This window comes from Osmia bicornis, chromosome 1 (genome assembly GCF_907164935.1).
Source record: "Osmia bicornis bicornis chromosome 1, iOsmBic2.1, whole genome shotgun sequence".
NCBI lineage: Eukaryota > Metazoa > Arthropoda > Insecta > Hymenoptera > Megachilidae > Osmia > Osmia bicornis.
Genome location: NC_060216.1, coordinates 13,887,419 through 13,911,390, shown reverse-complemented (window position 1 = coordinate 13,911,390; position 23,972 = coordinate 13,887,419). Strand labels below are relative to the sequence as shown.

General features: G+C 34.6%; 6 protein-coding genes and 1 long non-coding RNA gene across 10 annotated transcripts; 3 read left to right on the top strand and 4 right to left on the bottom strand.

Moving 5' to 3' along the window:
- The first annotated feature begins 48 nt into the window (after positions 1 to 48).
- LOC114883169 (vang-like protein 1) lies at positions 49 to 4,581 on the top strand. 3 transcript variants are annotated; one of them, XR_003790518.2, is made up of 5 exons: positions 49 to 579; positions 664 to 1,255; positions 1,328 to 1,486; positions 1,558 to 3,801; positions 4,500 to 4,581. XR_003790518.2 is itself a non-coding variant. In XM_029200702.2 (5 exons), exons 2-5 carry the CDS (start codon positions 449 to 451, stop codon positions 2,392 to 2,394), a joined length of 1,719 nt encoding a protein of 572 aa, XP_029056535.1. In that variant the 5' UTR covers positions 49 to 294; positions 387 to 448; the 3' UTR covers positions 2,395 to 4,191. The 3 variants fall into 3 exon arrangements, 1 of the variants encoding a protein (XP_029056535.1); XR_003790517.2 differs by having other exon boundaries at positions 1,558 to 3,908; positions 4,500 to 4,578; XM_029200702.2 differs by lacking the exon at positions 4,500 to 4,581 and having other exon boundaries at positions 49 to 294; positions 387 to 579; positions 1,558 to 4,191.
- On the top strand, positions 4,499 to 5,400 carry LOC114883173 (prefoldin subunit 2). Its single transcript, XM_029200707.2, has 3 exons — positions 4,499 to 4,721; positions 4,886 to 5,009; positions 5,122 to 5,400. The coding sequence occupies exons 1-3, from the start codon at positions 4,576 to 4,578 to the stop codon at positions 5,311 to 5,313; spliced, it is 462 nt and encodes a 153-aa protein (XP_029056540.1). The 5' UTR covers positions 4,499 to 4,575; the 3' UTR covers positions 5,314 to 5,400.
- A 302-nt stretch (positions 5,401 to 5,702) lies between these two features.
- LOC114883171 (polycomb protein EED-like) lies at positions 5,703 to 7,771 on the bottom strand. Its single transcript, XM_029200704.2, has one exon. It carries the CDS (start codon positions 7,769 to 7,771, stop codon positions 6,488 to 6,490), a length of 1,284 nt encoding a protein of 427 aa, XP_029056537.1. The 3' UTR covers positions 5,703 to 6,487.
- Positions 7,771 to 9,010, bottom strand: LOC114883172. Its single transcript, XM_029200706.2, has 4 exons — positions 8,759 to 9,010; positions 8,234 to 8,422; positions 7,995 to 8,156; positions 7,771 to 7,909 (listed from the first exon to the last, which is right to left on the bottom strand). The coding sequence occupies exons 1-4, from the start codon at positions 8,816 to 8,818 to the stop codon at positions 7,805 to 7,807; spliced, it is 516 nt and encodes a 171-aa protein (XP_029056539.1). The 5' UTR covers positions 8,819 to 9,010; the 3' UTR covers positions 7,771 to 7,804.
- A 481-nt stretch (positions 9,011 to 9,491) lies between these two features.
- On the bottom strand, positions 9,492 to 15,716 carry LOC114883240 (glycine receptor subunit alpha-2). Of its 2 annotated transcripts, none has more exons than XM_029200843.2 (9): positions 15,340 to 15,716; positions 13,897 to 14,041; positions 13,558 to 13,640; positions 13,314 to 13,457; positions 13,113 to 13,195; positions 12,563 to 12,697; positions 12,226 to 12,326; positions 11,770 to 12,087; positions 9,492 to 11,555 (listed from the first exon to the last, which is right to left on the bottom strand). In XM_029200843.2, exons 1-9 carry the CDS (start codon positions 15,432 to 15,434, stop codon positions 11,373 to 11,375), a joined length of 1,287 nt encoding a protein of 428 aa, XP_029056676.1. In that variant the 5' UTR covers positions 15,435 to 15,716; the 3' UTR covers positions 9,492 to 11,372. The 2 variants fall into 2 exon arrangements, with proteins under 2 accessions (XP_029056676.1, XP_029056677.1); XM_029200844.2 differs by having other exon boundaries at positions 9,492 to 11,522.
- Positions 15,717 to 17,565: 1,849 nt separating this feature from the next.
- LOC123987862 lies at positions 17,566 to 23,765 on the top strand. The gene is made up of 2 exons (XR_006829502.1): positions 17,566 to 19,910; positions 23,091 to 23,765. It is a non-coding gene; the product is annotated as an uncharacterized LOC123987862 (long non-coding RNA).
- On the bottom strand, positions 20,524 to 23,097 carry LOC114883238 (ATP-dependent DNA helicase Q5-like). The gene is made up of 9 exons (XM_029200837.2): positions 22,897 to 23,097; positions 22,718 to 22,839; positions 22,490 to 22,654; positions 22,245 to 22,421; positions 21,987 to 22,166; positions 21,810 to 21,918; positions 21,408 to 21,744; positions 21,187 to 21,339; positions 20,524 to 21,112 (listed from the first exon to the last, which is right to left on the bottom strand). Exons 1-9 carry the CDS (start codon positions 23,000 to 23,002, stop codon positions 20,542 to 20,544), a joined length of 1,920 nt encoding a protein of 639 aa, XP_029056670.2. The 5' UTR covers positions 23,003 to 23,097; the 3' UTR covers positions 20,524 to 20,541.
- Positions 23,766 to 23,972: the final 207 nt, after the last annotated feature.

Genomic DNA, 23,972 nt, shown 5'->3' with positions numbered 1-23,972 from the left:
TTTCCCTAGTAAAGATCCTTTGAAAGTTACTAAAAATGATATATCCCTAGAAAATCATGTTGTTTTTTCCCTAACGATTATTCCGGAATGTGGTAACAAGAGGGTGAGAATAATATAAACTTTAGGCGTGTCGGCGTCTGTTTTATAATGTTTTAAAGAAAATTGCATTAGATGAACATTTTTGTTACAATATTCTTAAATGATAGAAATCTAATGTATTAAAAAATGTACTTCCTATCTTAAAATGTTGAAGGTACAAACGATTTCATACATGGAAAATGTCCGCAAGATTCTGTGAGCCTGATGCACCATTTTATAACTTTATAGTTTCAATTTTCCGATTAATACATTACGTATAAATGTATACACATGTGCGTGGTGTTTAGTTATCAGTGGAAGAAGGTATGTTCTTATGGGGTAACAGGAGGAAGGTAGCCTTTGTCGGGGAATGGAGACGGAGAGCGTAAAATCGGGGGCTAGCGAGCATAGCCATAGCCATCATAGCAGAACTTCTCAAAAACATCATCGTACTCACAGTTCTAAATCTCATCACAGACAACACTCGCACAGAAGTACCAGGTATTTTAATGCCATAGGAAACTATATAATTTAATTAATATTGTTTTGTAAGAAATCTCTGTTAACATGAATATTTTTTCAAAGGACCAATCGCAGTCAGAAGAAAGAGAGACACAATTTAGACTCCACTGAAATGGCACCTTTTCAAACAACTGTTAATGTTAGAGGTGATAGCGTTGATAATTTAGGTCAAGAAGTTATAGAAGTTCAAATTCTACCTCAGGATGAAAACTGGGGTGAAAATACTACAGCGGTTACTGGAAACACATCTGATAGATCTGAATCAACTGAAGATGTTAGTCATTGGCCAAGTGACAATGAGGGATCCTTTGGTTCCTGTAATCGATTTATGGGGCCTATCGTAGCAATGATACTTGGGCTGAGTGCTTTTCTCAGTCCAATAACTATGGTTATACTGCCTAAACTTGGATTTTTTCCTGACTCTACAACTGTTCTAACAATGCAACAAAAACTACAGTTACTGTCGTGTAATGCTGAATGCAAAGGCCAGTTGTTAGGTTTAGCTTTCAAGTTGGTGCTATTAGGTATTGGAAGCTGGGCTGTGTTTTTACGTTCAAGAAATGCTACCATGCCGCGTATATTCTTATTCAGAGCAGGTGTATTGCTTCTCACCACATTATGTATTTGTACTTATTGGCTATTCTATGTTGTTCAGGTATATATTTTTTTAATATTTTGAAATTTTATCTTAATATACGCATAATTACATATAATTTGTTATTTATAGGTTACAGAGAGTGCTAAGACAGCTGCTAATGGTGAAATAACAGAGTACAAAAATTTAGTAAATTATGCTGGCACTCTTGCAGATACTCTACTCTTTATTCATTATGTTGCTATATTATTAATTGAAATTCGCCATCAGCAACCTATGTTTTATCTTAAAGTACGTATAATTATTCTTTTCATATTTCCACATCTATTATCAATATATTAACATTAATATTAATATTTAAGGTTGTAAGGTCGCCAGATGGCGAATCACGATCTTACGCAATTGGACAATTATCAATACAGCGAGCAGCGGTTTGGGTATTAGAAAGATATTACACGGAATTTCCCATTTATAATCCATATTTAGAAAGATTGCCAGTATCAAAATCTGGTAGAAAACAATCAAGCTTCAAATTTTATGAAGTTGACGGAGGGGTAACTGGTGGTGTTCAATCGCGAGGAGGTAGCGGTGATAGAGCAGTAATAACGACTCAAACTCGTCGTAGAGATTCTAGCCACAATGAACGATTTTACGAAGAACATGATTATGAACGTAGAGTAAGAAAACGCAGAGCAAGACTAATCACTGCCGCTGAAGAAGCATTTGCACATATTAAACGTTTGCACTCAGAAGTTGAGTCGACTCCAAATTCAGGTCCTATGGATCCTATGGAAGCTGCACAAGCAGTGTTTCCATCTATGGCAAGAGCACTGCAGAAATACTTGAGGGTTACTCGACAACAACCACGTCATTCTGTTGAGTCCATTTTAACTAGACTTGCGCGATGTTTGGCTCAAGATGCAGCACCGCGCGCATTTTTGGAACCTTTCTTCGTAACCAGTCCTGTTTTATCAAATGAGAAAGAGAGGCAGAAACGATCGCATCATTGGGCTTTAGTCTGCGAGGGAGAATTACCTTCGCGACCGCTTGCTAATGGCTGCGAATTTCAATTAAGACAAGGTGAAGTAGCGCTTCTATGTACAGTATACCACTTACCCCATTTTCACCTCACCGAACAACTCGCACATCCTAAATCTAACAAATTTTTATTAAGACTAAATTCCGAAACGTCGGTCTAACAGCCTAAAACAGATAGCTCAGTTTTTGTATTTTTTCCAAGGAGTGGGAGAGATAATTTACAGCCTGATATTTGTATTCTTAACGAATACAAAAGTTACTAAATATCAATAACTTTTTTATTGTATATATCTGAAAAAAAGAATAACGTAATAGTGTATCTATATTGTGAATTATAGCAAAAAATGATACTGAAGCATGCAGAATATAATACTCATAAAAGTGATAAAGGTTTTCTAAAGTATATTTTGTAATGGAGAAAGTTTCGTACATGACAACATAGTTTCCAATGTAGTGAACTCACTTTAATGAAATTATTTAATTTCTCCTTACTTATAACATAAATAAGAAAATTCATTTCCGGTATTTTATTTCAGTAGTTAGTATATTGTTTTAAACAAAGATAAGTAAAACAAAGACTATTATACACAAGATTGCTTAAGGAACAAATATTTCCTACCGATTTTTAAGAATGTAAAGTATTAAGCGTTATCGTTTTAATTAAAGATTCCATGTTAGTATCTCATTTACTACTTAACTGATACACATATATTTTTATCTTGTATTTTTCATTCATTTAATCTCATAGCAATAATTTTGCTAGCAACAGTAACAAACGAAAAATAATAAAAATTAAACATTTTAAATAAGAAAATAATACATTTTTATAACATATTTATATGGCAGACTGTTTAATTTATATACTACATGCAATTATTGATTTAAATTCATAAATTAATTTTTTGACCGATCAAGCATTAAAAGTATACTTACAAATTTTTGTTTTAATATTTTAGTATTCGGCTCTGTACTTAAAACAATTAAATATTAATTTATTTATATTTATAACTGAAAAAGTATACATCTTTATATGCATTTATACAATATTGTATGTATTTATAATACTTTATGTTATACATTTAAAATACTATATGTTTTGGTATTACTTAATGTACCTATTTCTACTATGTTAATTTTTAATTTTATATTAAATTTTTGTATTGTTTTAAAACATTTCATATTCCAAAAGGCTGATAATTTTGTATTGCATTTAATTGCACATGCTATTGAAACATATATACAGTATCGAGCAAAGTAGGCTTCGATAGTAATTAATTTTGACGATATTAGTATTAAAAGTGATTTAGAAACAAAATAATATTATGAATGCATAATGTTGCAATTGCGTTTTTTTTTGTACTTCTATTCGATATTTAAATTTTCGTACTTGAAAAGGATTGAGTGTAAATTTATACATATATGCCTAAAAAATGTTTAACATATCACCGTTTAAATAACCCAAAATGTATATCACTTGCCTCTACTCATAAATTGTATTATTTAATACTGTAGTAATTTAAGAATGTTGTGTCAAGGACATACAAAAATATTTCGAATTTTACAATTTTGTAAGTATGCAATATTATTATGGGTAGTCTTATCCATGAACTTTTTTTATTTATGTGTGAGTGTGATGAATGTATCAATTGACAATGGAGTATAAATTTGCTGTATAGTACGTATTAATTTTTTAATACACATTTTGACATTGTGTATTACATTTTTATTCTGTTCTATGTGAAATATAATATATTAGAAATGTAATTTGGTAAGACAGCTATATTTTGTAAAAAAAATAAACCCAAGCACGCACAAGATAGAATTCTATTGTCGCAAAAATGCTACAGAAAAATAAACAAATAAACTTATTACTTCAAATTTTACTTATAAGTCTCAAATTGTTCTATGAAAAAATATTTCAATGCAAGACATATATTTATAGTAATATGTGAAAAATAAAAAATTAAAATGTTTATTTCCTATATCGGGTTTGTAATATGTATTCTTTTAAATTTTATTCAAAATAAAATAGTTCAAGTTTTAAGATTATTAAATTCCATGATACAGTTGCTATATAAAACATGAATTCAATATTAATTTATTTATTGTATTATTCGTTTTACAAAAGATCATCGTTCTCTCTGCGACGAATTTTTGTTCATTTTGCGCTTCGTCTGCGCAAACGCGTTGTGACACCGAATAGTGCTTCAAAATGCACGGCATACGTAACAAAATCGATTTTAAATAGGGACATTTCTTTGTGTAGAATAAAGTCTAGTGAATCTTGGTGAATCTTTGATACGCACGAAGAAGAAAAAAGAAAGTAATACAAAGCACCTAATATGGCTAGCGATAAAAAATCAGGGAAATCTTCAAAAGGCACGAAGTCCAATGCAGAAATATTATCCGAATTTCAAATGCTTCGTAATGAGCAAAGGACAATGGCTAATAAATTGTCAGAAATGGAAATGGAATTAAACGAACACAAGTATGTTTCCTAACCTATATCACTATAAAAAAATTTATTCATAACTCTTATATCATTTAAAATATTATAAATAAAGAAATTTTGTGTAATAAAGTTATAATTAAATTTTTATTAAAAATGTATCTATAAATGTTTATTTACAGTTTTTTTATTTAATGTTTTAGAATTGTAATCGATACATTAAAAAATATAGATCCTAAAAGGAAATGCTACAGAATGACAGGAGGTGTTTTGTGTGAACGTACTGTAGAAGATGTAATGCCTGCATTGGTTACGAATAAAGAACAGGTTAGATTTATTTTATATTTATTTACTAAAATAAAGTTACATTCATTCATTTTAAACACTTACTTTATACTTACTTCCAACTCAAGAGTAAAATATGTCTTGTTGTTTATAGCTAACTAAAGTAATAGATGCTTTAAATGATCAACTAATGAAAAAAGGAGTTGAGATAAATGAATTTAAAGAAAAACATAATATCAAAATCAGAGGGCAACAGGATATACAAAGACAAGACGAAGATAAAGACTCTAAAGAAGCAAAAAGAAGTGCAGTTGTTGTTAATTCACTATTAAGCAATTATGCATAAAATCAAAGTTTCTTGTTTATAATTCATATTACATTTATATTTGAATTATACATTGGTACTTATTTATTAAATTTTCTGTAAAAACATTATAGTTAAAATTTACCAAAATTCAATTTTTTATTTGCTGCATATTTTTTATAAAATAAAAAAATACTCGTTGATTTTTGTTTAAAGGATAAATGCTAAACATTTTTTATAACCATTTTTGTTGCATTTTCATTATAGAAACACTGTGGATAATTTGTATACCATAATAAATTTTACAATAGAAAAGTATAAGTGGGTAACTGATAACCATTAAGAATTTAGTATATGATTTATAATAAGTAACTTTAAAAGTAATTCTATATACATTTAAAAGGATTTTCGTATTTAATAATGAAATTACATGAACTATAAAAGTTTTTTATTACCGAGTAGATATCTATATAGTGTAATGCACAATTAGTATTTATGAACTTTTTATGAATATATCACAGTAAAAGTGTAAACTCAGTAAATGTTCATGGTTTGCACTTCTGTATTGCATTGAACAAGAATGTTTCCAGCTTTCTCAATTTGTATTAAACAAATATTTTTTTCCAATTATAGTCGGAGTATGATAAAATAAAATATTTAAATGTTTATACAAAGTAATTTTATTTTGTGAAATTAGTATCACACAATTTCACAAAGTATTATACTGTATGTAAAAAATAGAAGCACATACTGTGCGTTTATGAGAAGGGGCGAGGGTTCCATTGGCTGAATTGAATAGAACCCATCCCTTTCTAATAAAACTGTAGAAAATATGATTCATGCAGTTTCGTTATTTATCGAAACGGTCACAAGTTCTCTTCTTGCTTCAGAATAACCCCGCGTGTCTTCTCATAAACATACAGTATTGCTTTTGTAATTACAATTTTCATTAATATATAAACATGGCAATTATGTTTAGTCTTTTTTTTAAAACGTTTGTAGGTACAATTTCATGTCCGAAAAACTAATTTCTTATTATTAAGAAGAGAAAACTATGTTAATAAAAAAGTATATAAAATAATTTTGAATAAACCTTCATAAATTATTTATGAATACAAATTTACTATATATAGTAATTACTATATGAAGACAGTATATAATCATTAAATGCAACATGTGTAAATATAAAGACATTATTATATTTATCATACAAATGTTAATGTTCACGATTCCACCTCCATACGGTAGCATCGTCGCAAACACATAACAATACCGAACCATCTCTACTTAAACTAGTTTGACGTATAGGGGCAGTACATCGAGGATGCTGAAGTGAGTAACACCGTGCTTGTCCAGGTTCATCAACCTCTAAGTCCCACACGTATGTCCTACCCACTTGATTTCCTAGAGCTATCGTACGCTGCCAAAAGTCCATTGAAAATCGTATAAACCATATATCACATTCTTTAAATTCAAATCTATGTAAAACAGTGGCGCTTGTTTCTCCACTACGCAATTGAGTATCTTCGAGACGTCCTGGTTTCCAACATACAATGCAATTTTCACAGGACTTGCTTAAAATAAAATCACCGTACCATTTGACGCAATCAACATAATTACGATGAACATCCCGTGTAGTAAAGTCCGGAAAATGTTGAAGTATAGAATCAAATGGTCTTCCATTACGACTTGGATTGCAATAATAGGATTGTTTTATTGCTTCTTGCATATCTGGCTTATCCAATGACCACAGTTTCAAAGCGTGATCCATACCACATGAAATAATACGTTCTCCTTTCATATCAAAATCGGCGCTTAAGACTTCATCTCTATGACCTTCAACGCCACCAAATATTGCTATGCATACATCAGTTTTTATATTCCATAATCTAAGAGCATGGTCTTTTGATGCTGAAAGTAATATATTTGCATCCTTGGGATGAATTTTTAATTCATTTATTGCATGACCATGTCCAATATAGTGCTTGATACAAGTCATGGTTACAGGGCTGATCACTCTTATAACACCACGTGATCCAGCCACCGCTAATAATGGTTTACCAGAATCATCGTAAGTCCAAGTACAAGTATAAAAATTTTCTTCAGGATCAGGATCTGCGTAACACTGGCGTAATCTGATATTACCTCCTTCCGGACATTCATAAATACTTACTCGGTTGCTTCCCACAGAAGCAAATATTAACGGTTCGCCTTCTTTCAAATGATGATTAAACTGTACTCCAAATAATGGTTGTCCATGATCTTCCTTAACGCTACAGCAGTATTTGTAAAGGGGTTTATCCATACATGGTTTATATTTTGTTGTTTTACTTCTGCGTCTTCCTTTTCTTCTATAACGGGCACTACGTGTAGGTGTATCGCTACGATGAGTACCAGCTGTTGAATTACTGCCAATACTACATTCAGTCTCATCGCTATCATTTTCGCTGTCTTCTTGGCTAGAAGCATATGCTTGACTCTTGCTAGTTGTTCTTTTCATTTTAGTATCAAAGGTACAATTATGTTTCTTGAATTAATGTATTACTAATGCACTAGTAGGAATTCCATTTGTCATACCAAGTACACTTTCTGCTATATTTAATATTCTATTACCTAACTGAACACAACCTTGTGGCTTCTAGAAAAACAAACATTAATTTAATATAATATGATACGTATAGAATTAATCTAAAAAATGGAAAATATAGTATATATAAACTTACATAAACATTAGCACATAACAGTTTAATATTATACTTTTCTTGTATTTTTGTTGATATATGGAAAGTCAATCCCATACAATTTGAGATTCCTTTACAGCTTACTAGGCAGGCTGCTCCAGAAAGTATATACTGTTGGTCTATAAGACTTATGTTTGTTTCTACCTTAAATAATAATATCTTTTATATAAATACACTTGATAGCCAGGATCAAACTTATTAAAAATAAACCCAACACTTACTTCTGATACAGATTGAGCTATTTTCCAATCAAAACTCAAAATAATAAAATCTATTCCAAGATTAGAATGTGATTGTAAAACTTGATTAATAAGTTCACATTGATGTACTGAAATATGCCAATTTCTTTCTTTTGCGCATTGATGCAATCCATCAGCAATCTTTTGGCATAATTCTGCTGCTCCGACAACCTACATTAATATATAATATTATTACTATTATTTCACATTAACAAATTTTTCATTTATCTTTTCAAAATCAACATAACCTTCACAAAACATTTATACGATAAACACATAAAATAATTAAGCTTTCGTAATTATTTTGGTAAAATATACAAACATAAAGATATTATAAATACATACAAATTTAAATAAAAATAAATATAAAAATAAAATACACTTTAACATAACTGAAGATAAAGTAAAATATATACTTTAATTTTATACCTATTAGGATAGTAACATCTTATTTAAGACAATTTGTATTTAAAATAATTCAATAGAATGAAAACAAATTAAACCTACCAAAAAAGAAACTAAACAATCACTTTGGCGTGTACCACAATAAGTAAGAATGTTCGCCATGTTTGATTTGCGATAAATGCATCATAAACCTGAACTTAGGTACGTAAAGACAAAGCATATTCTTTATTCTTTCGGTGGGAAGCATTGCGGATACACCATATGTAGGTACACCCAGTGACTACAGATAGTCACTGACTGCTATCTATAGTCACTGCTTCATGACAGTAGCTACAGATCCATGTATGTAGATCCAACAAAACTGGATATGCTTTTGGAGAATCCCCAATAACCCAGGCGTATTCCCAACTGGTATTTTAAATACACATTTAGTTCCGATTTTTACCGCCAGACGGCACCGATTCGAAATTCTATCTTTAGTTGAAACTTTTGCCGCGAAAAGGCCAAAATATATGCCAAATTTAGTTCCGATTTTTACCACCAAGGGGCGCAATGCAGGGATGCCTGGGTTGCTAAGATGAAAAGAAAGCAAACCTGTAAGGGGTACAGAAATGTACGGAATGCAGAGATGTAAGGGATGCGGAGATGTAAAAGATTCACGGATATAAGGAATACTGGGATGTAAAAGAATTCAATTATTTTATTAATTTCTCGATCTTGTGTTAATTCTGACTGATTTAAAAAAGGAATAGATTCAATGACTAAATAAAGTTGATTGTATCAATTCCAGACAGGGTTGCATGGTAATAAAGAAACGAATGAGGAATTTCAGTTATTGAATAAAAATGAAAGCAAACAGACGTTTATTTTACAGAGCGATAATTAGTATTATGTAGTCCTAAATAAAAGTTTTAAATGATGAAAGCTTATATACAATATTCATACCGTTCGATCAAATGTCCCTTCATTACCTTTTTAAGGCTCACGCACTGCGGAACAAAAAGTGCTCTAATTTTATTATTTACATGAATTTCGAGCTAATATTTTAGAAGCATATTTTCTACCCGAGGGATTAAATATTTTGCAGTACGAAACATGTTAAATAAACGATGATATTTTATTTTATCATTAAGTTGTGGTGACGGAAGAAAAATGAGGATTCTCAGTGAAATATAGGGAAACTTAATTAAAGGACATTATTATCATTAAATAAAGTAATAATGAAATGCACTGCACACTACACTGTACATTTATAATATACTGTATCATTCTTTCTCTTGGCCATTCCCCATTCTCAAAAGGGCACAGTTGCCCATCACTGACATCGCAGATATTGGGGGCCAACTGTATAACCAACATTTAGGTCTATTTGACAAAGATTATTGCCGATGCTTGTTTTAGCAGTTGCAACTTTGTTTCTTAACAAGTTTAATTATCATAAATTTCAATTAAATTAATAGTAAATCTTCAAGTAATTATTTGTTAAAAGGACCGAACCACACGTTTAGACAGTTCGACAGTTTCACTTATTATGCTTCGATAATAATGTGAATTTTTGATATTTATACAATTTGTAGTACTCGTTAAACTACACAAGCTTTTTTTTCTTTTGTTTTATTGCTCTCGCTCGTAATTAAGAGGATTAAACACCGAAACGATAGTTGTCAGTGATTACAATTTGGATTCTTTGTTTTTCCTCCTTTGATATCTATTTTTCAATTTACGATTCGATAAACAAGTTTATGATTTATAAATAACTGAAATTTTTTATAACGTTAAATTAATGAGCCGAAGACGATTTTTATTATAATACATGAAGTATCACGTTCTCTTTGTAGTAAGGATACGTTGAAGATAATGATACAATTATAAAGAAAACGAGTACTTAAAGAATAATACGCTGAAAAATATGTTCTGAAATTCGATCGAGCATAATTGTACTTAATTTTAATCACCATTAAACAATTTCATTTTAAGCGTTCACTTTTCAAGTGAAATTCGCTCGGAGTTATTTGAAATCTCAATTCCTAATCAATTTAATTTAACTACGTCTTTTATTAACAATAATAATTCATTTGAGATTTATCTACACTTTTCATTTTATTTATCGATAATAACGTTCAATTCAAATCTCGTTCATCATATCGCATTTTTTATTCCTTAGTTTATATAAATTTTTAATTATCTAGTTTTTGGTAACATAGTATTGAATTGAAAGTGCTAAAGTGTTACCGCGAATTAATCTTCGAATTTCTCCGTCAATGTTTTTGAGCAATACCTATCCTTTACCCTTCCTAATAAAAACAAATATTTTCAATTATTCCTTTATCACATTGCAACTTTGCATATCAGAAATGTCGATCAATTAATAATCGTTCCCTTTCTGATTACACCAATATTCTCCAACACAAATCTTAATTAAATCCCTCTGTTCTCGACGATTCTTTAATTCTATCAACAGCCTGGATCAGCGCTCGTCATCGAAAACGATTGATCGTCAAACGATCTCCTAAAAATACACCATCACGATCAGTGTATCCATTCCATTCATACCCTTACACGATGTCCTTAAAAAAACATTCCGCGATCAGAATCGTAAAGTTTGTGTCTTCTTTCGGTAACGTCTTGTCGCATTTTTCATTATCCCCTTCCGGTAACGTCAGCTTCTTTTCATCGAGCTCGTTGAGGAAGTCGCGATCGGGTGCTCCTTGAATGTTTAAATGTACTCGGCGAACATGATCCAATAGGTGACGTTCAGAACAGCGAATAGGAAGGGGAAAAAGACCCGTGAAACTCGATCGATGTTCAGGGCACGCATTCGCGCCCTTTGGGCAGGTGTAGGCCCTGGCGGTGGTCCGGTTGATTTCTGCGATCGACCGGATAACAACATTGCGTTCTCCTGCGTGAGAACGATCACAACTTGAACCGCCGGTGTGCAGACAACGCTTCCGTGCCTCGAAACTTACAGAGAGACGAATGCGTGCTCGATAATGGGATCTTTCAATTCTTCAAATCTAACTTAGAGAGGGTGGACCCTCTCTAAGGGTAGCTCTCTCATATTTTCCGAGGCACAGAAGCTGTCTGGTACAGTCGGATTTTCATCCAGGCGTTACCTTAGTGGCAATGTCGAAGATTTTGTCGAGCTTTGCGGTATCCGTGCCACTGGAGGATGGCGGCGCAGGAGGAGGCGCCGGCTTTGCCGCCGGTGGATCCGAATCGCCGAGGACGATATTTACCAGGCAATACTCCATCAACGCCATGAACACGAACACCGTGCAAACGGACATGAACGCATCGACGGCCTTTAGATACGACACGGGTGGTAGTGACGCTTGACTCTTCGCGTGTTGGGTCGAAAGAGTGAGGAGGGATGTTACGCCAAGTGTTACCCTCGCTGGCGCTGCTTCCGGTTTTATCCAAAAGGACACCCACTGTGCAGAGTATGAGGCAATTCAAAGACAGTGCAAATTAAAAGAAATTTAAGTATATTTTATTTGCCTTTCCGTCTATAAAAAACTAATATCTCATAAACTTATGAAACAATAATGATTTTTTATTCAAAAACTCACCGACATAATGACGATTAAGCAAGTGGGAACGTAAGTATGAAACAGGTAGTAGCCAAGTCTACGCTTTAAGACGAACACTACCTCGAGGCAAGTGAAGTTACCTAAACAGTAAAGAAATTTCTATTAATCTTTCTTCGACGAACACGGATACCCACGAAACATCGACGTTACTGTATTCTAATGAACATTGCTCGGTTCGGTGTGACATCATTTTCTACTTTTATTCGTACGCCTCTTCTCTTTCAACAGTCTCGAATTGAACGTTAATTAGGGAAGAGTAAAAAGATCGTTTTGTTTCGCGAGCACAAAGCTTCGTGAACACGAAACGTTCGCTTACCGGTCGAATAGACCTGGGTGCAATCGGCTGTGTAATTCTTAACCAGTTGCAACTGCGGCAGCTCGATGTTCTCGTCGACGACGAGTGGCACGTCAGGATCCCACTGGAAGATCATTTCATCCGTCGTGTGCGACACTGTTGACCGAGTTGTTTTGTCCTTGTGAAATCGTACCGGTATTCACCGTGTATAAAACTAAAAAGGCCGTACTCTACGACTCGGTTCCCGAATATTCAAGTAAATTCACATCGCTGCTCGATTTACCGTCTAATCGTTTGGAACGCTTTTCATTCAAAGCATTGGACACCTTCGGAAGCTCTATCGCGCTCGCAGCAGAACGATCGTGCTTTAACCTCGTTCGTAGGATAGAAATTCGGAAAAAAGGAATTGGTACACGAACGGAAAGAGACTCTTAATATGATACCGCGAGGAATGGTAATTAGCGATCAGAAAATAAAAAGAAAATAGTATATTAAGGTATTTCTTGAAGAAAATAAGTAATCTCTATTTAGAATTTTGAAATCAGTTTAAGAGAAATACAATTCTACTCACGGCTTTCCATCTGTAGCTTACATTCCTGTGTATCGTGAGGGTAGATAAGGAAATTCATGGCACAAGAGAGTTTCAATGTCAATCTGAAACATAATGACAGAATATTTCCTCTTGTATAAGGATTTAATAACGAAATGATTCATTCGTGTTACATCAAATGTGCAAGGTGATGATTTCTAAAGAATTGAAGAATATACTTACTTGACCATGTATAAAATAGTCTTGTCTTTGTACAGCCACAAATAGTGATTCGGTATAGTCATCGTTTGAAAAGTCACTGACTTCGCGTTCTTGAAGAAGGAATCTGGTCGCCACATATTCTTCAACCAGTCTACCTCCAGCAATCTTAAATTTTAATGAAATCGATGCACATTTTCAACTTACTAATTTTTGCAATATTATATGTATATCTTCTACTATAACTGAAAAATAGATACTGTCACACCTATATTCGGATGTCATGTTTTCTGGTAATCGCAGCCTGTTATCTTTCCAAGTTTGAGCGAAGAATATGTCAGCAGCGTAGGTCTAGAAACACGAAAAACCATGATCTATACTTCAACATTTCAACCTTTTGCGGACGGTTGTCTGCGGACAGCAGTCCAAGCGTCACTCGAGCGTCAGAGTATCCCTTCCGCAAAGGGTTAACGCTATTTATTTCATGTTAAATTGTTTTTTTAAACCCTTTTGGAATAGATAGTTTGCCGAGGTCGTTATTAAATCGATTTACTTTGAAACAATATCTGAATCGGATGTAAGAAATTGAAGTAATAACAAATAATACCATTGAATTCTCGTCTATCGAGTCAAGTCCCATGACGGTTACGTGGAAGTAAACGACGGTCGCTTGTCCATCTTTCTTAGGCGGTCGCATTTTATCATAGAGCTTAGGATCTTCCGGTAAGAGATCGAAGAACTCCAAACTCCGCCTGCAATTTCGATTCACAGTTTTGGTAAATGTAGAAACACTTCGTCAAACCATAAGAAACTTTCACAGAAAGTTAAATAAATACGAGAACGAAACATGTTTAAGAACCATTTAATGACAAAATCTTAGATAAAATTAGTATTCAAATAATACTTTTTTAAGGAGACATTTTATCGTATTTTCACTGTTAATTATCCTCAGGAATGAAAAACACAATTACACAGGGTTTAATTGTTTTTCAGTACGACATATATAGGAGACAGGAGTGAAATTAACAAAAGCTCATTGTCAGGAAACTTTCCGACGTCCACTCACATCCATTTCATCACATCTTATCAGCTTTTGGTTATACACATAACAAATTCATACACGATGTTCACTATTTTCACACGTAGGATTTAATTTCGTCGAACTTGACACACTGCACTGCAGAAGTTTCACTGTGATCCACTCTTTCGACTTCTTCGCGGTGATTTCATCGAGTCTTCTATCCATGGTCGATTCGAAACCGTTCTGTATTAAAAAGTTTCATTCTACTATGAAATAATATCATTTAAGATTCCTTAAAATGTTAAACGCGAACGATTGTTAAACCTGTAATAAAAGAACTATTATATTTATAAAATATCATTGTTCAGAGGTATGTTAAAGAAATAATTCTTACAATTTTATACAAATTTCTACCCACTTAACTATTTTTACATATTTACGTTTCACGAATCTAATAATATTGGACAGGAGTAAAGAATACATCCATTTCGTGTTCTCTAAAACTGCCATTTTGTAGCGTCAGAACGCAAGAAGAACCTCTTCTCCCAGCGATAACTACGTTTTCATAATGCAACATTACATGAGATTCCCATGGAAGTGGACCACGAGTCCAAGTAGAAAAACTGCTGGTATAGGACTAAAAACCTTAAGATAAGAACTATTAGAATAAGAGTCGAAGTGAAAAAGAAATGGCGATTGAAGAAGAGGAAGATAGAAGTCCAGAAAGAGGAACCGATGATTGAATATTCCAATGGAATAGTAATATAAATTCCATGACAAGAAACCATATTTACAAACAAAATTACAAACCCAAGAAGAAACTGTTGGTGTTACCTTATAAAAGAACTATAACTACTGACTCGCAATCGTAATAGAAGAATACTAAAAAATCCAGATCTCCATTGAAAATAGATAGAAATCCAAGGAGAGAAACTGCTGGTGATGTTCCAAAAGGAAAGGGCTACAACTCGAGGGAAAAGTATCGGTGGCGCGTTAAAATGGCGGCGCTAATAGTAGGAAGATTCTTACTGAGCATCCGCGGTGCGTCCGAGCAGGAGAAGAAGTACGACCGAGGAAAGAATTGCGGAAACCATGCCGCCTCCATGTGCCTCGTCCATCGACATCTTTCGTCGACGTCTCCTCAGCGCATCTTCTTCGTACCAGAAGCGGAAGGAATCAAGAGTCGGTGAGAAGTAACAAAGGTGAGCGCGTGTAACCAGTGCGTGGAACGGAAATGAGCGGAAGAGATAAAGAAAAGAAAGAAAAAAAAAAGATTCTTCGAAGGAAACCGAGCTCTATCTTTCTCTCCCTCTCTGTTCGTTGTCCAATCCCTTCGCCTTTTGCTGATCGTTAATCCCCGAATCGCGAGGACGTGCAACCGTCGACTGACTTCTTGAAACGACTTTGTCGAAGCTGCAGAATCCTCATCGTCGGCTATAGAGATGCAACGGTGGAGGTGGATACTCGTTGGTAGCGGTAGTGGTGGCGATGGAGGTGGTGGACCAGCAACGGCACTAGCACCGATATGCACCTCGTCGCCACCCCGCTTCTTCCTCTTAACTCGATACCGAGGGAAGAAGAAAAGAAAGAAGGGGTAACTCGCGCTCGTGACGTGCTACACGATGACAGGTTAGAAAGGGTCGAGAGTATCGCGGAGGACCGAGGAGGAAAGAAGTGGTGGTAATCCCTGTAGGTTCGTGGCGTTCCGATGTTTCCACGACACGAATCTACCTCAATGCGGCATATGCCCAATGTGCCATCGTCAACGGACGTAATCGCGCGACACGAACACCTTGTCAAACGCGCTAATTGCGACGATGAATGCTAAGGGGATAAATAACGTAAGGCTGGATGGAGGCCGCGCGGATCATGATCGGGTGCACCCTCGCGATCTTGCTTTTCATATCCTCGGATCAATCGGTATGTGCGGATATCGCGTTCAACAAATCGAGTGTCAATTTATTTCTCTACAATACTTCTTATACGATAATAAGATGAAATAAAATACAATAAAGTTGTATTTTAGATTTAGATTTAGATTCGCAAAAATTTCAGTCAAACACTAATTTCTTCTTATCGCTAGAGATTCATTAGCAGAACTGTGAGCTATAAAAACGTGTTTATTCGTTACAATCCTCGACGGAGTTGCGCCTAACGAGCAGTGAAGAACAGAATACATGTATCAAGGTAGCTGTTCTAAGTTTCTTTGATGTACCCGCAACTTAAAATACCAAGAAGTAATACTACCACTACCGTAAGTCTTCTAACAAGATCTCTTCAACCCGGCTATAAGAAACATAATAGTAAAACTTGAAAGAGGGAGTTTAATGTATAATTAATGGAAAGTGCCATTACTCGAGGAACACTTTATTTACATTTATTATAAATTCATCCAGAAACAACGATGGCAATATTATATTCATATATTCGCTCAACAAAAATGACGGTGGCCCAAGTCCGAATTGATCTTGGGGGTCTCGCGCGGAGAAACTAAGAAACTCTCGAAGCGAAGAAGCTTCATTTTCTCATGATTCTTTTTTAAAAATATTCATGGTACAATTACACAGCACCTTACAGAGCTCGATTTTGTAATTCAACTTTTAAAACATTATAAAACTCTCTGCACGTCGATTGTTATACTTCTAAATTCTCGTTACTCTTCGAATTAAGTCCGAAAACCTTGAATTACTTTTCGGTGTTTCACTCTTACTCTACCAATGATGCTAGTGTCGTTCCTATTGACCCCTTAATATCAAAGACGGTACAGTAATGAAACATCGGAGCACGAAAACATAGAGGGAAGCAAAGAAGAAGATAGCAAGGTAAAGAGGAAGAACGTCACCGATGTCGAGGGGGCAGAGAGCAGAAGAATCGAGGAGGAAGAGAAAAGGATCCTGCAGTCTCTCCTCCCGTTCTCTCGCCACCCTTCTTGAGGGTGACTCTTAGAGACGTTAACTACCGTGCTATTTGAAGACATCGTCGTCGACCGACGGGACACACCGCTCGATATATCGATCCTCGAAAATTGTGCCGCGAATAGAATGCTACGTGTTCGCGGCGTTCGTGCATCTTCAAGTGGCCGCTCTTCGAGAGGGTATACATCCATATATGTACATATACGTGCGTGAGCGCGCGCCACCACATTTCTGATCACTTCGCCGTTAAATACATGTACCTACATACTTACACGAGGAACGGAAGTACGTGTAACGATGTGGATGAAAAGAATGTCTAGAAGAGACAGGTAAGGAACTGCTTTTCAACATCCCGCCAAGGAGATATGTTCCTGTAACGATGTCGCTATTAATGATTAATTATCATCCGGGTTACATGTAACACTGCATTTTTTATAAACTGCATTAGGCGTTTTAGGTTTACCGTTAGGGGATAATGGAGTAATGGCCCAAACTAAGAAATTACGGATGCTCCTTGTCTCTTCTGTACAAAGGGCAGAGGAATAGTCACACAGGACCATCCGGAGTTTCTTAAGTTCCTCCGCATAAGGCACCTAAGATCAATTCGGACTTGGGCCATTAAGAAAGTTCCTCATCCATTCTTCGCCTCCTACTTTTTGACCACTATTTATTTACTTACACCTTGACCTCGTGACATTAACTTGAAAATATACAAATTCCTTTCCTTTTCACTGATTCTAAGTCGTAGTATCGACCAGTCGGTTTGAAAAGCGCGTTTCCACAATGCCTTGCTAATTGTTGAGTGCTGGATGTAATATGGCAACGCATATGCATAGACATTGTCTGCTAAGGATTCGAAAGGAAGATCGTTAAGAAAAACTGAAATTCTAAGTATATCTGTTGAATATTTTTTCAATTACCATCACTAACCAATAGTATAACTGCAAAGGCAAAGTATCATTTTCTTTAAACTTTAATAGTAGGAGGAAAAAGATCTGATTATGAATATTTCGATGCATCTTGTGACGCCATTTTTCGTAGTACCGACGTCGATATCGGGGCTGGCTGCTGTTAGAAAGGAAAGAGCCGAGAAATGGATTGCTGAAGGAGTCGTTCGAGTGGTTCGCGGCATTCTACTATTCCCACTGGTGTTGCAGGCCCAATGACCTGATTGTAGAAGTAAAAAGAAGCTGCTCTCGATGGTTCGTTACCACGAGTTTCGACAGGGGGGGATGTCTGCGGTATTTTCAGAAGCGTCAAGTACCCCTATCGCCTCACTTTTAGTACAATTCATTTTCTCTACTTGTCCAACAGGGATTTATCTGTATTGGTTGCTCGTTATTTCGAACGAGCAATTTCAGTTTCAAGAGAAGTTTTTTTTTTTTCTTCAGTCGGCTGTTAATCCTTCTTCTTCGAGAACCGAACGATCTATATGTCAACGTCTCTTCTTTGATGATAACGAGTAATTTGTTAATAACAGAGATTCTAGGGATTTGATTCTTTTTTTGTGCTTTCCATTTCTTTTCTTTCGCGCTGTGTTAAGGTCCCTCGATAACAAAAAGAGATTACTGGGACAAGACCAGCGTATTATCGAATTTAATGATCTATATTTGACTCACTCGAAGAAGAGCGCGGGAAGGAACGTTTAAAAAATCGAACTCGTCTCAAGTGGTCAGAGTGTTGTCAGCTTCTCTTCGATTACCAGCTACGAAGCATTTACGTCAAAGACTGTATGACGTCACTGAACGAGACCTGGAATATCCAGATTTTTGTCGTTTCGAACCCCCCAGATATTTTGTAGAAACCCATACAGAAATAAAACGAAATCCAAGTCGTGCAGATATTTCAGACACATTAACATGTGAGGTCGCATAAAATTAATCTTTTCTAGTGGAAATATGAATATTGACCATCAATTAAAAAGACCCGAAGGTACTTCATTTGTTAATTAAAACGCAGTTGATACTTCAGTTGAGCATAATTAAAAGAAAGAAGTACGATCGTGAAAACAGAATGACTTGCATAGAGGATCAATACGCCAAATTGGTAACACGATGTACTTAACTCGTTAAGTAGCAAACTATTTATAGACGAAAACACGTTTGATATGTCTGAAAAATCTTGGCAATCTGGGCACAGATGAATTACAATTTCATTTGAAACCCGTCACGAATAATATGTACTTCTAAAATCGTTTGACGAATTGGTCAGATTGACCGATACACTCCTGGCAGAGTGAGAAACTAAATTAGGAAAACGATGATCCTGCGGGTAAAAGCAGGGTAGAAGACGACGATACACGTGTCGCGATGATGTTTTTGCGAACGTCAGCTGAGGTACTCTTGGTCGAGGCATGTTGAGAAGTACGGCCGGGTGGAGGGACACGGTTCAGGCTTAGCTTACCGTGGAGAAGCGTTTCGAGGTAGTTGGAGACGATGCACGATAAGCACGCCCGTTCCTCTTTCTTCTGACCTCACGCCGTTTCTATCCCTGGTGCAGCCTAACCGAGCCAAAAAGCCCTCCCTCTCCAAGCGACCGCCTGCCTATTATTTTCGACCGATTGCCAATTGTCGTGCAACTGCCGACGTAGCTGCTCCCGTTGGGTGATTCCGGTTTGCCGCATCCAGGAAACAGGAATCCTGGAACATCTTCGGGATTGTTTCATTCGATCCTGCAATTTTACTGGTTCGAATGCTTCCTTTTCTTGTATCTTATTCTCTTGCTACTTGACATTATTATTTGGTTGATGTTGCATGTGGAATAGATTTGATCCTTTCCCGGATAGTCCAGTGATTCTCAAACTGTGCTCCCCTGGAGGGTTCTGAAATTGTTCAATACCTTTACTGAAATTATGCATCTTACTTATTATTACTGACATAGAAACACCCTTGTTTGAACGTTCTAAAACATTCTAATTTGGCCGAACACATGCAACTTCAAATAAGGACATTTTTGAAGACTGGAACGTGACAGACAGGTGCATCATCCGGGTGTTGGTAAGAAAATCCAAAGACTCAAATACGAGTTATATCACCTGTTGCGTGAATGAGCAAGTTTGACGTTTTACGAGTATAACTCGTCGACCCAGTTTGCGTCTAGCACCGATGCGATACAAATCAATCTATTTAAAAAAAATCACCTTCCATAATGATTTCATAAAAATAATATTAACGATATATTTATATATTATTGCAATGGTTAACAATCGACAGGAATATCATTTCAAATAGCTTTTTATTACATATAAAAATAAAAATTATTTTAGTTTCATATTTATATATTATTATATATTATTATATATTATTATTAGTTAACTTCACTTTTTTTTTATTTCTAATGTTATTGATTGTCTGTCTAAATTATACTTATCCATTAAATATTCTATCATTACATTGTCACGCGACTCGCTCGCGTTTGAATTATTCTTAACGGGTTTCACAGACTGTTTCATAACAGCCTTTTTATCCGTAACTTTTTCGATTTCAATGCTTGGTTTATTATCAGAATTTAATTTCTGTTGGTATTTGGTGTCAGCAACAACGGTTTCAGGGGAGTCTCTCCTTGGAATGAGATCGCTTCTTTCGCCTACTTTTATTTTAGTAATTTTCAAAACCTTAATTCTTTTTCTGTTAGGACTTTTGATAGAATTTTTTCGTTTTACTGATTGTTTTATGATCTTGCGTGGAGAGGAACCTAGTTCTGGTGACGTCGCATCTTTCCTTACGTTATTATTATCCACTAAAGAATGCGACGTGCATGTACACGTGTGTACTGTGCCTTCCTGACTAGTTTTATCGTTATATTGCACGATCTGTTTATTATTGTCTTTTATTTTTAATTCCTCACAGTTAGTTTCTTTAATTGGCAAGTCTTCACTTGTCTCATAACTGAGAATTAGAAAGCATTTATAACTTAAGTTTTTATTTATAAAACAAAAATATTTTTATCCATGAATACTTACCTGTTGTATTTTATTCCCTCCCTACCTTCAGAAAATACGAGAAATTTAGCGGTTCTTACTTCTACTATCTCTTCATCCTTACAGACATCACAATTTCTTTTGCAAGGGGGTATTACACGCCCAAAATATTGACTAATAACCACGTGACGGCATCTAAAGAGAATTAGTCTCAAGATTTAATGTACATACATACAAGGGCTTCATTAATATAAATTTCGTACTTTACTAAAAGGCAATAGGATATTAATTTTTCGTATTCTTTTAATCTTTGTTTTATATGCTCTGGATCGTTCATTACATCGTGATTTTCGATAGCCATTTTCACCGATAAATATTCCTTCACGCTAAAATATATTCTGCAATGCGACAAATTATTATCCGAACGGCTTTGCATTGATTCTCTATAATACTTGGAAATATTTTCAGGTACTGTCCAATACACTGTGCATCTAATTGATTTCTTATAAATGAATCCATAACTGTAGGTTGTAGTAATAACATAAGCATCACCGGATATCCACTTATTCTCGATATTACGCTGCTTGCCACGAGTCAACTCTAAAATAAATAACAGATTTTATTTTTTTATCTAACAGCCTTGGTTCAAATTATAATATGCTCACTATGGTGGTACGCAAGCGTGGATATGCCAGAAGCATTTAACTTATTCTTTAATAATTCTGCAGTTGCTACCTCCCTACAATAGATAATGGCACAACCTTTTTGCAGAACCTAAGTGCAATTAATATATATATAAATACTTGTTATCTAATTGCACTGGAAAAACAAAGCTGATTTACCTTCTGAATACTTGTTCCTAAAAACCCTAGTGATTCCACGATAAAGTTTTTAAGATGCTCAAATGGATCAGGAAGAATATCTAAAAACCATATATCATAGACTACATTGATTTTTTGAGCTGCTAATAAAAATATCTTTGGGTTTCTTAGCGTCAATTGTTCACAAATGTCTTTGATTACCTAACAAAACATTTTAATATCCTATGATATAAATTTAAAAACAAGCAATAAAAAAATACTAATCAATTTTTTTATTACCTCATTGGTAACTGTTGTAGTTACTACAACTTTTGGAATGCCATCATATATTTTACGAACTGCATTTATTCTTGTATAATTAGAAGTATATTCGTATCCAAATTTACTTAAATAATGTGCTTCATTAAACACAATGTAAGATAATTTCTTTTGTCTTTTTAATTCAAATACAAGCTTCTGTTAAAATATTTGTTAATCAATTAGTGTACAAATGATAAAAAGTAATATAACAAACAAATGTTTACCTGAAAATATGCTAGTAGAGCTATATCTGGAGTAACATACAATAATGATATAGTAGGGGAACCTGATATTAAATTCTTTAAAATACTTTGTCTTTTACTTGGGTGTAAAGTTTGATGTAACAAACACGCATTGATCTGCTTACTTCTTAAAAATTCTACTTCTTTCTAAAAAGAATAAAATAAAAAATTCCTGAATGATGTAATTTGAAAAATGACTAAAAATTTTACCTTCATGAAAGATAATTTTGGTGAATGAATAATAGCAACTTTGCCTTGTACAATGGCTGGTAATTGAAAACAAAGAGATCTACCTAAGCCAGGAGGCATAGATATGCATACAGATTGTCCACCTACAATTTTTATAAATTGTTACACAAAATTTTAATTAAAATGAAAAAAATATTAACCTTCAACAATAGCAACAGTAGCATCTTTTTGAACGGTATTTAGAAAGTTATCATAACTAAATACCCACTGCAAAACTTTTACTAAACTTGTTTCATCATATTTCATTGTTACATATTTTATTAAACTAATAAAAGCATTTGTCAAGAACTTAAAAGTTAACAGGAATTACTGCTCAACTTCGCATTGATTTTAGGGGCTTCATGCGAGAAAACTGAGAAGCAAAACTGGACATGTCCTCATTTTCAAGGAGTCTTCCATTTGTGCCCTGAAAACGAGCGCCATCTGCTCATCCTAGTATAAAGGGTTGCAGAGATGTAAGGGATGCAGGGATGCAAGGAACGCAAGAATGTAAGGTATAGAGGGATGTAGGAGATACAGGGCCATAAGGGATGTAGAGCTGCAACATTTAATTATGAAGGTAGATTTAGGAAAATAATAGGGAGACAAGGAAATAGAGTGAATAAGATAGCCCACAGTTGTTTGACAGATATTTGTTTGTAAAATGTTAAAAAATGGCACTATTTCATGTTAGACAATTCGATAATTATTTAGTTATCGAATTATTAAATAATTCGAAATTATTTAGCTAGTTCTCTGAAATGAAATTTGTAAACGATAATCTATCGATGATCAAACGAGAAGTCAATACTCTACCGATGTAGGGATGACGCGTTCGAGATCAGCCCGTTGCCTCGAGATTTCGAGGTCGATCACGTCCTCGTCCCAGAAACCCGGGGATGAGGATGCACTCTCCGTTTATCCCGCGGAAAATGGCATACTCGGCTACTTGAATTAATTATTTTGTTGCGTCAAACGTTTCACATTTTTTTAACACACTGGCTGTAATTGAATAAATGATAGAAAATGATTTTTGTAAATGGCAGAAATTTACAACACAGGTCATGCCCTACTCTCCTTCTCCAAAAAAAAAAAAATGCGTACACGTGACGATAATGTTAAAAAAGATGAGAATTTATTTTAAAAAACAACTTCCGACACTATCTAACGATATGCAAATCGTTAGTATCCAAATCTTCAGCGCCTAATAAACAGATAAACAATCGATAAACGCCAA

What these genes read in the sequence shown, in the direction of transcription:
- LOC114883172 (XM_029200706.2), bottom strand. Translation starts at nt 8,818, where the DNA reads ATGGCGAACATTCTTACTTATTGTGGTACACGCCAAAGTGATTGTTTA. An exon ending in TAGCTCAATCTGTATCAGAA is followed by an intron (nt 8,157 to 8,233) that starts GTAAGTGTTGGG and finishes TTATTATTTAAG; the next exon opens with GTAGAAACAAACATAAGTCT. An exon ending in TGTTATGTGCTAATGTTTAT is followed by an intron (nt 7,910 to 7,994) that starts GTAAGTTTATAT and finishes TTGTTTTTCTAG; the next exon opens with AAGCCACAAGGTTGTGTTCA.
- LOC114883171 (XM_029200704.2), bottom strand. Translation starts at nt 7,771, where the DNA reads ATGAAAAGAACAACTAGCAAGAGTCAAGCATATGCTTCTAGCCAAGAA.
- LOC114883169 (XM_029200702.2), top strand. Translation starts at nt 449, where the DNA reads ATGGAGACGGAGAGCGTAAAATCGGGGGCTAGCGAGCATAGCCATAGC. An exon ending in GGCTATTCTATGTTGTTCAG is followed by an intron (nt 1,256 to 1,327) that starts GTATATATTTTT and finishes TGTTATTTATAG; the next exon opens with GTTACAGAGAGTGCTAAGAC. An exon ending in AACCTATGTTTTATCTTAAA is followed by an intron (nt 1,487 to 1,557) that starts GTACGTATAATT and finishes TTAATATTTAAG; the next exon opens with GTTGTAAGGTCGCCAGATGG.
- LOC114883240 (XM_029200843.2), bottom strand. Translation starts at nt 15,434, where the DNA reads ATGTCGATGGACGAGGCACATGGAGGCGGCATGGTTTCCGCAATTCTT. An exon ending in AACATGACATCCGAATATAG is followed by an intron (nt 13,458 to 13,557) that starts GTGTGACAGTAT and finishes TTAAAATTTAAG; the next exon opens with ATTGCTGGAGGTAGACTGGT. An exon ending in TAAGCTACAGATGGAAAGCC is followed by an intron (nt 12,698 to 13,112) that starts GTGAGTAGAATT and finishes CTCGGTCAACAG; the next exon opens with TGTCGCACACGACGGATGAA.
- LOC114883173 (XM_029200707.2), top strand. Translation starts at nt 4,576, where the DNA reads ATGGCTAGCGATAAAAAATCAGGGAAATCTTCAAAAGGCACGAAGTCC. An exon ending in ATGGAATTAAACGAACACAA is followed by an intron (nt 4,722 to 4,885) that starts GTATGTTTCCTA and finishes TTAATGTTTTAG; the next exon opens with AATTGTAATCGATACATTAA. An exon ending in TGGTTACGAATAAAGAACAG is followed by an intron (nt 5,010 to 5,121) that starts GTTAGATTTATT and finishes TGTTGTTTATAG; the next exon opens with CTAACTAAAGTAATAGATGC.
- LOC114883238 (XM_029200837.2), bottom strand. Translation starts at nt 23,002, where the DNA reads ATGAAATATGATGAAACAAGTTTAGTAAAAGTTTTGCAGTGGGTATTT. An exon ending in TACTGTTGCTATTGTTGAAG is followed by an intron (nt 22,840 to 22,896) that starts GTTAATATTTTT and finishes TAAAAATTGTAG; the next exon opens with GTGGACAATCTGTATGCATA. An exon ending in CACGCTTGCGTACCACCATA is followed by an intron (nt 21,745 to 21,809) that starts GTGAGCATATTA and finishes TATTTATTTTAG; the next exon opens with AGTTGACTCGTGGCAAGCAG.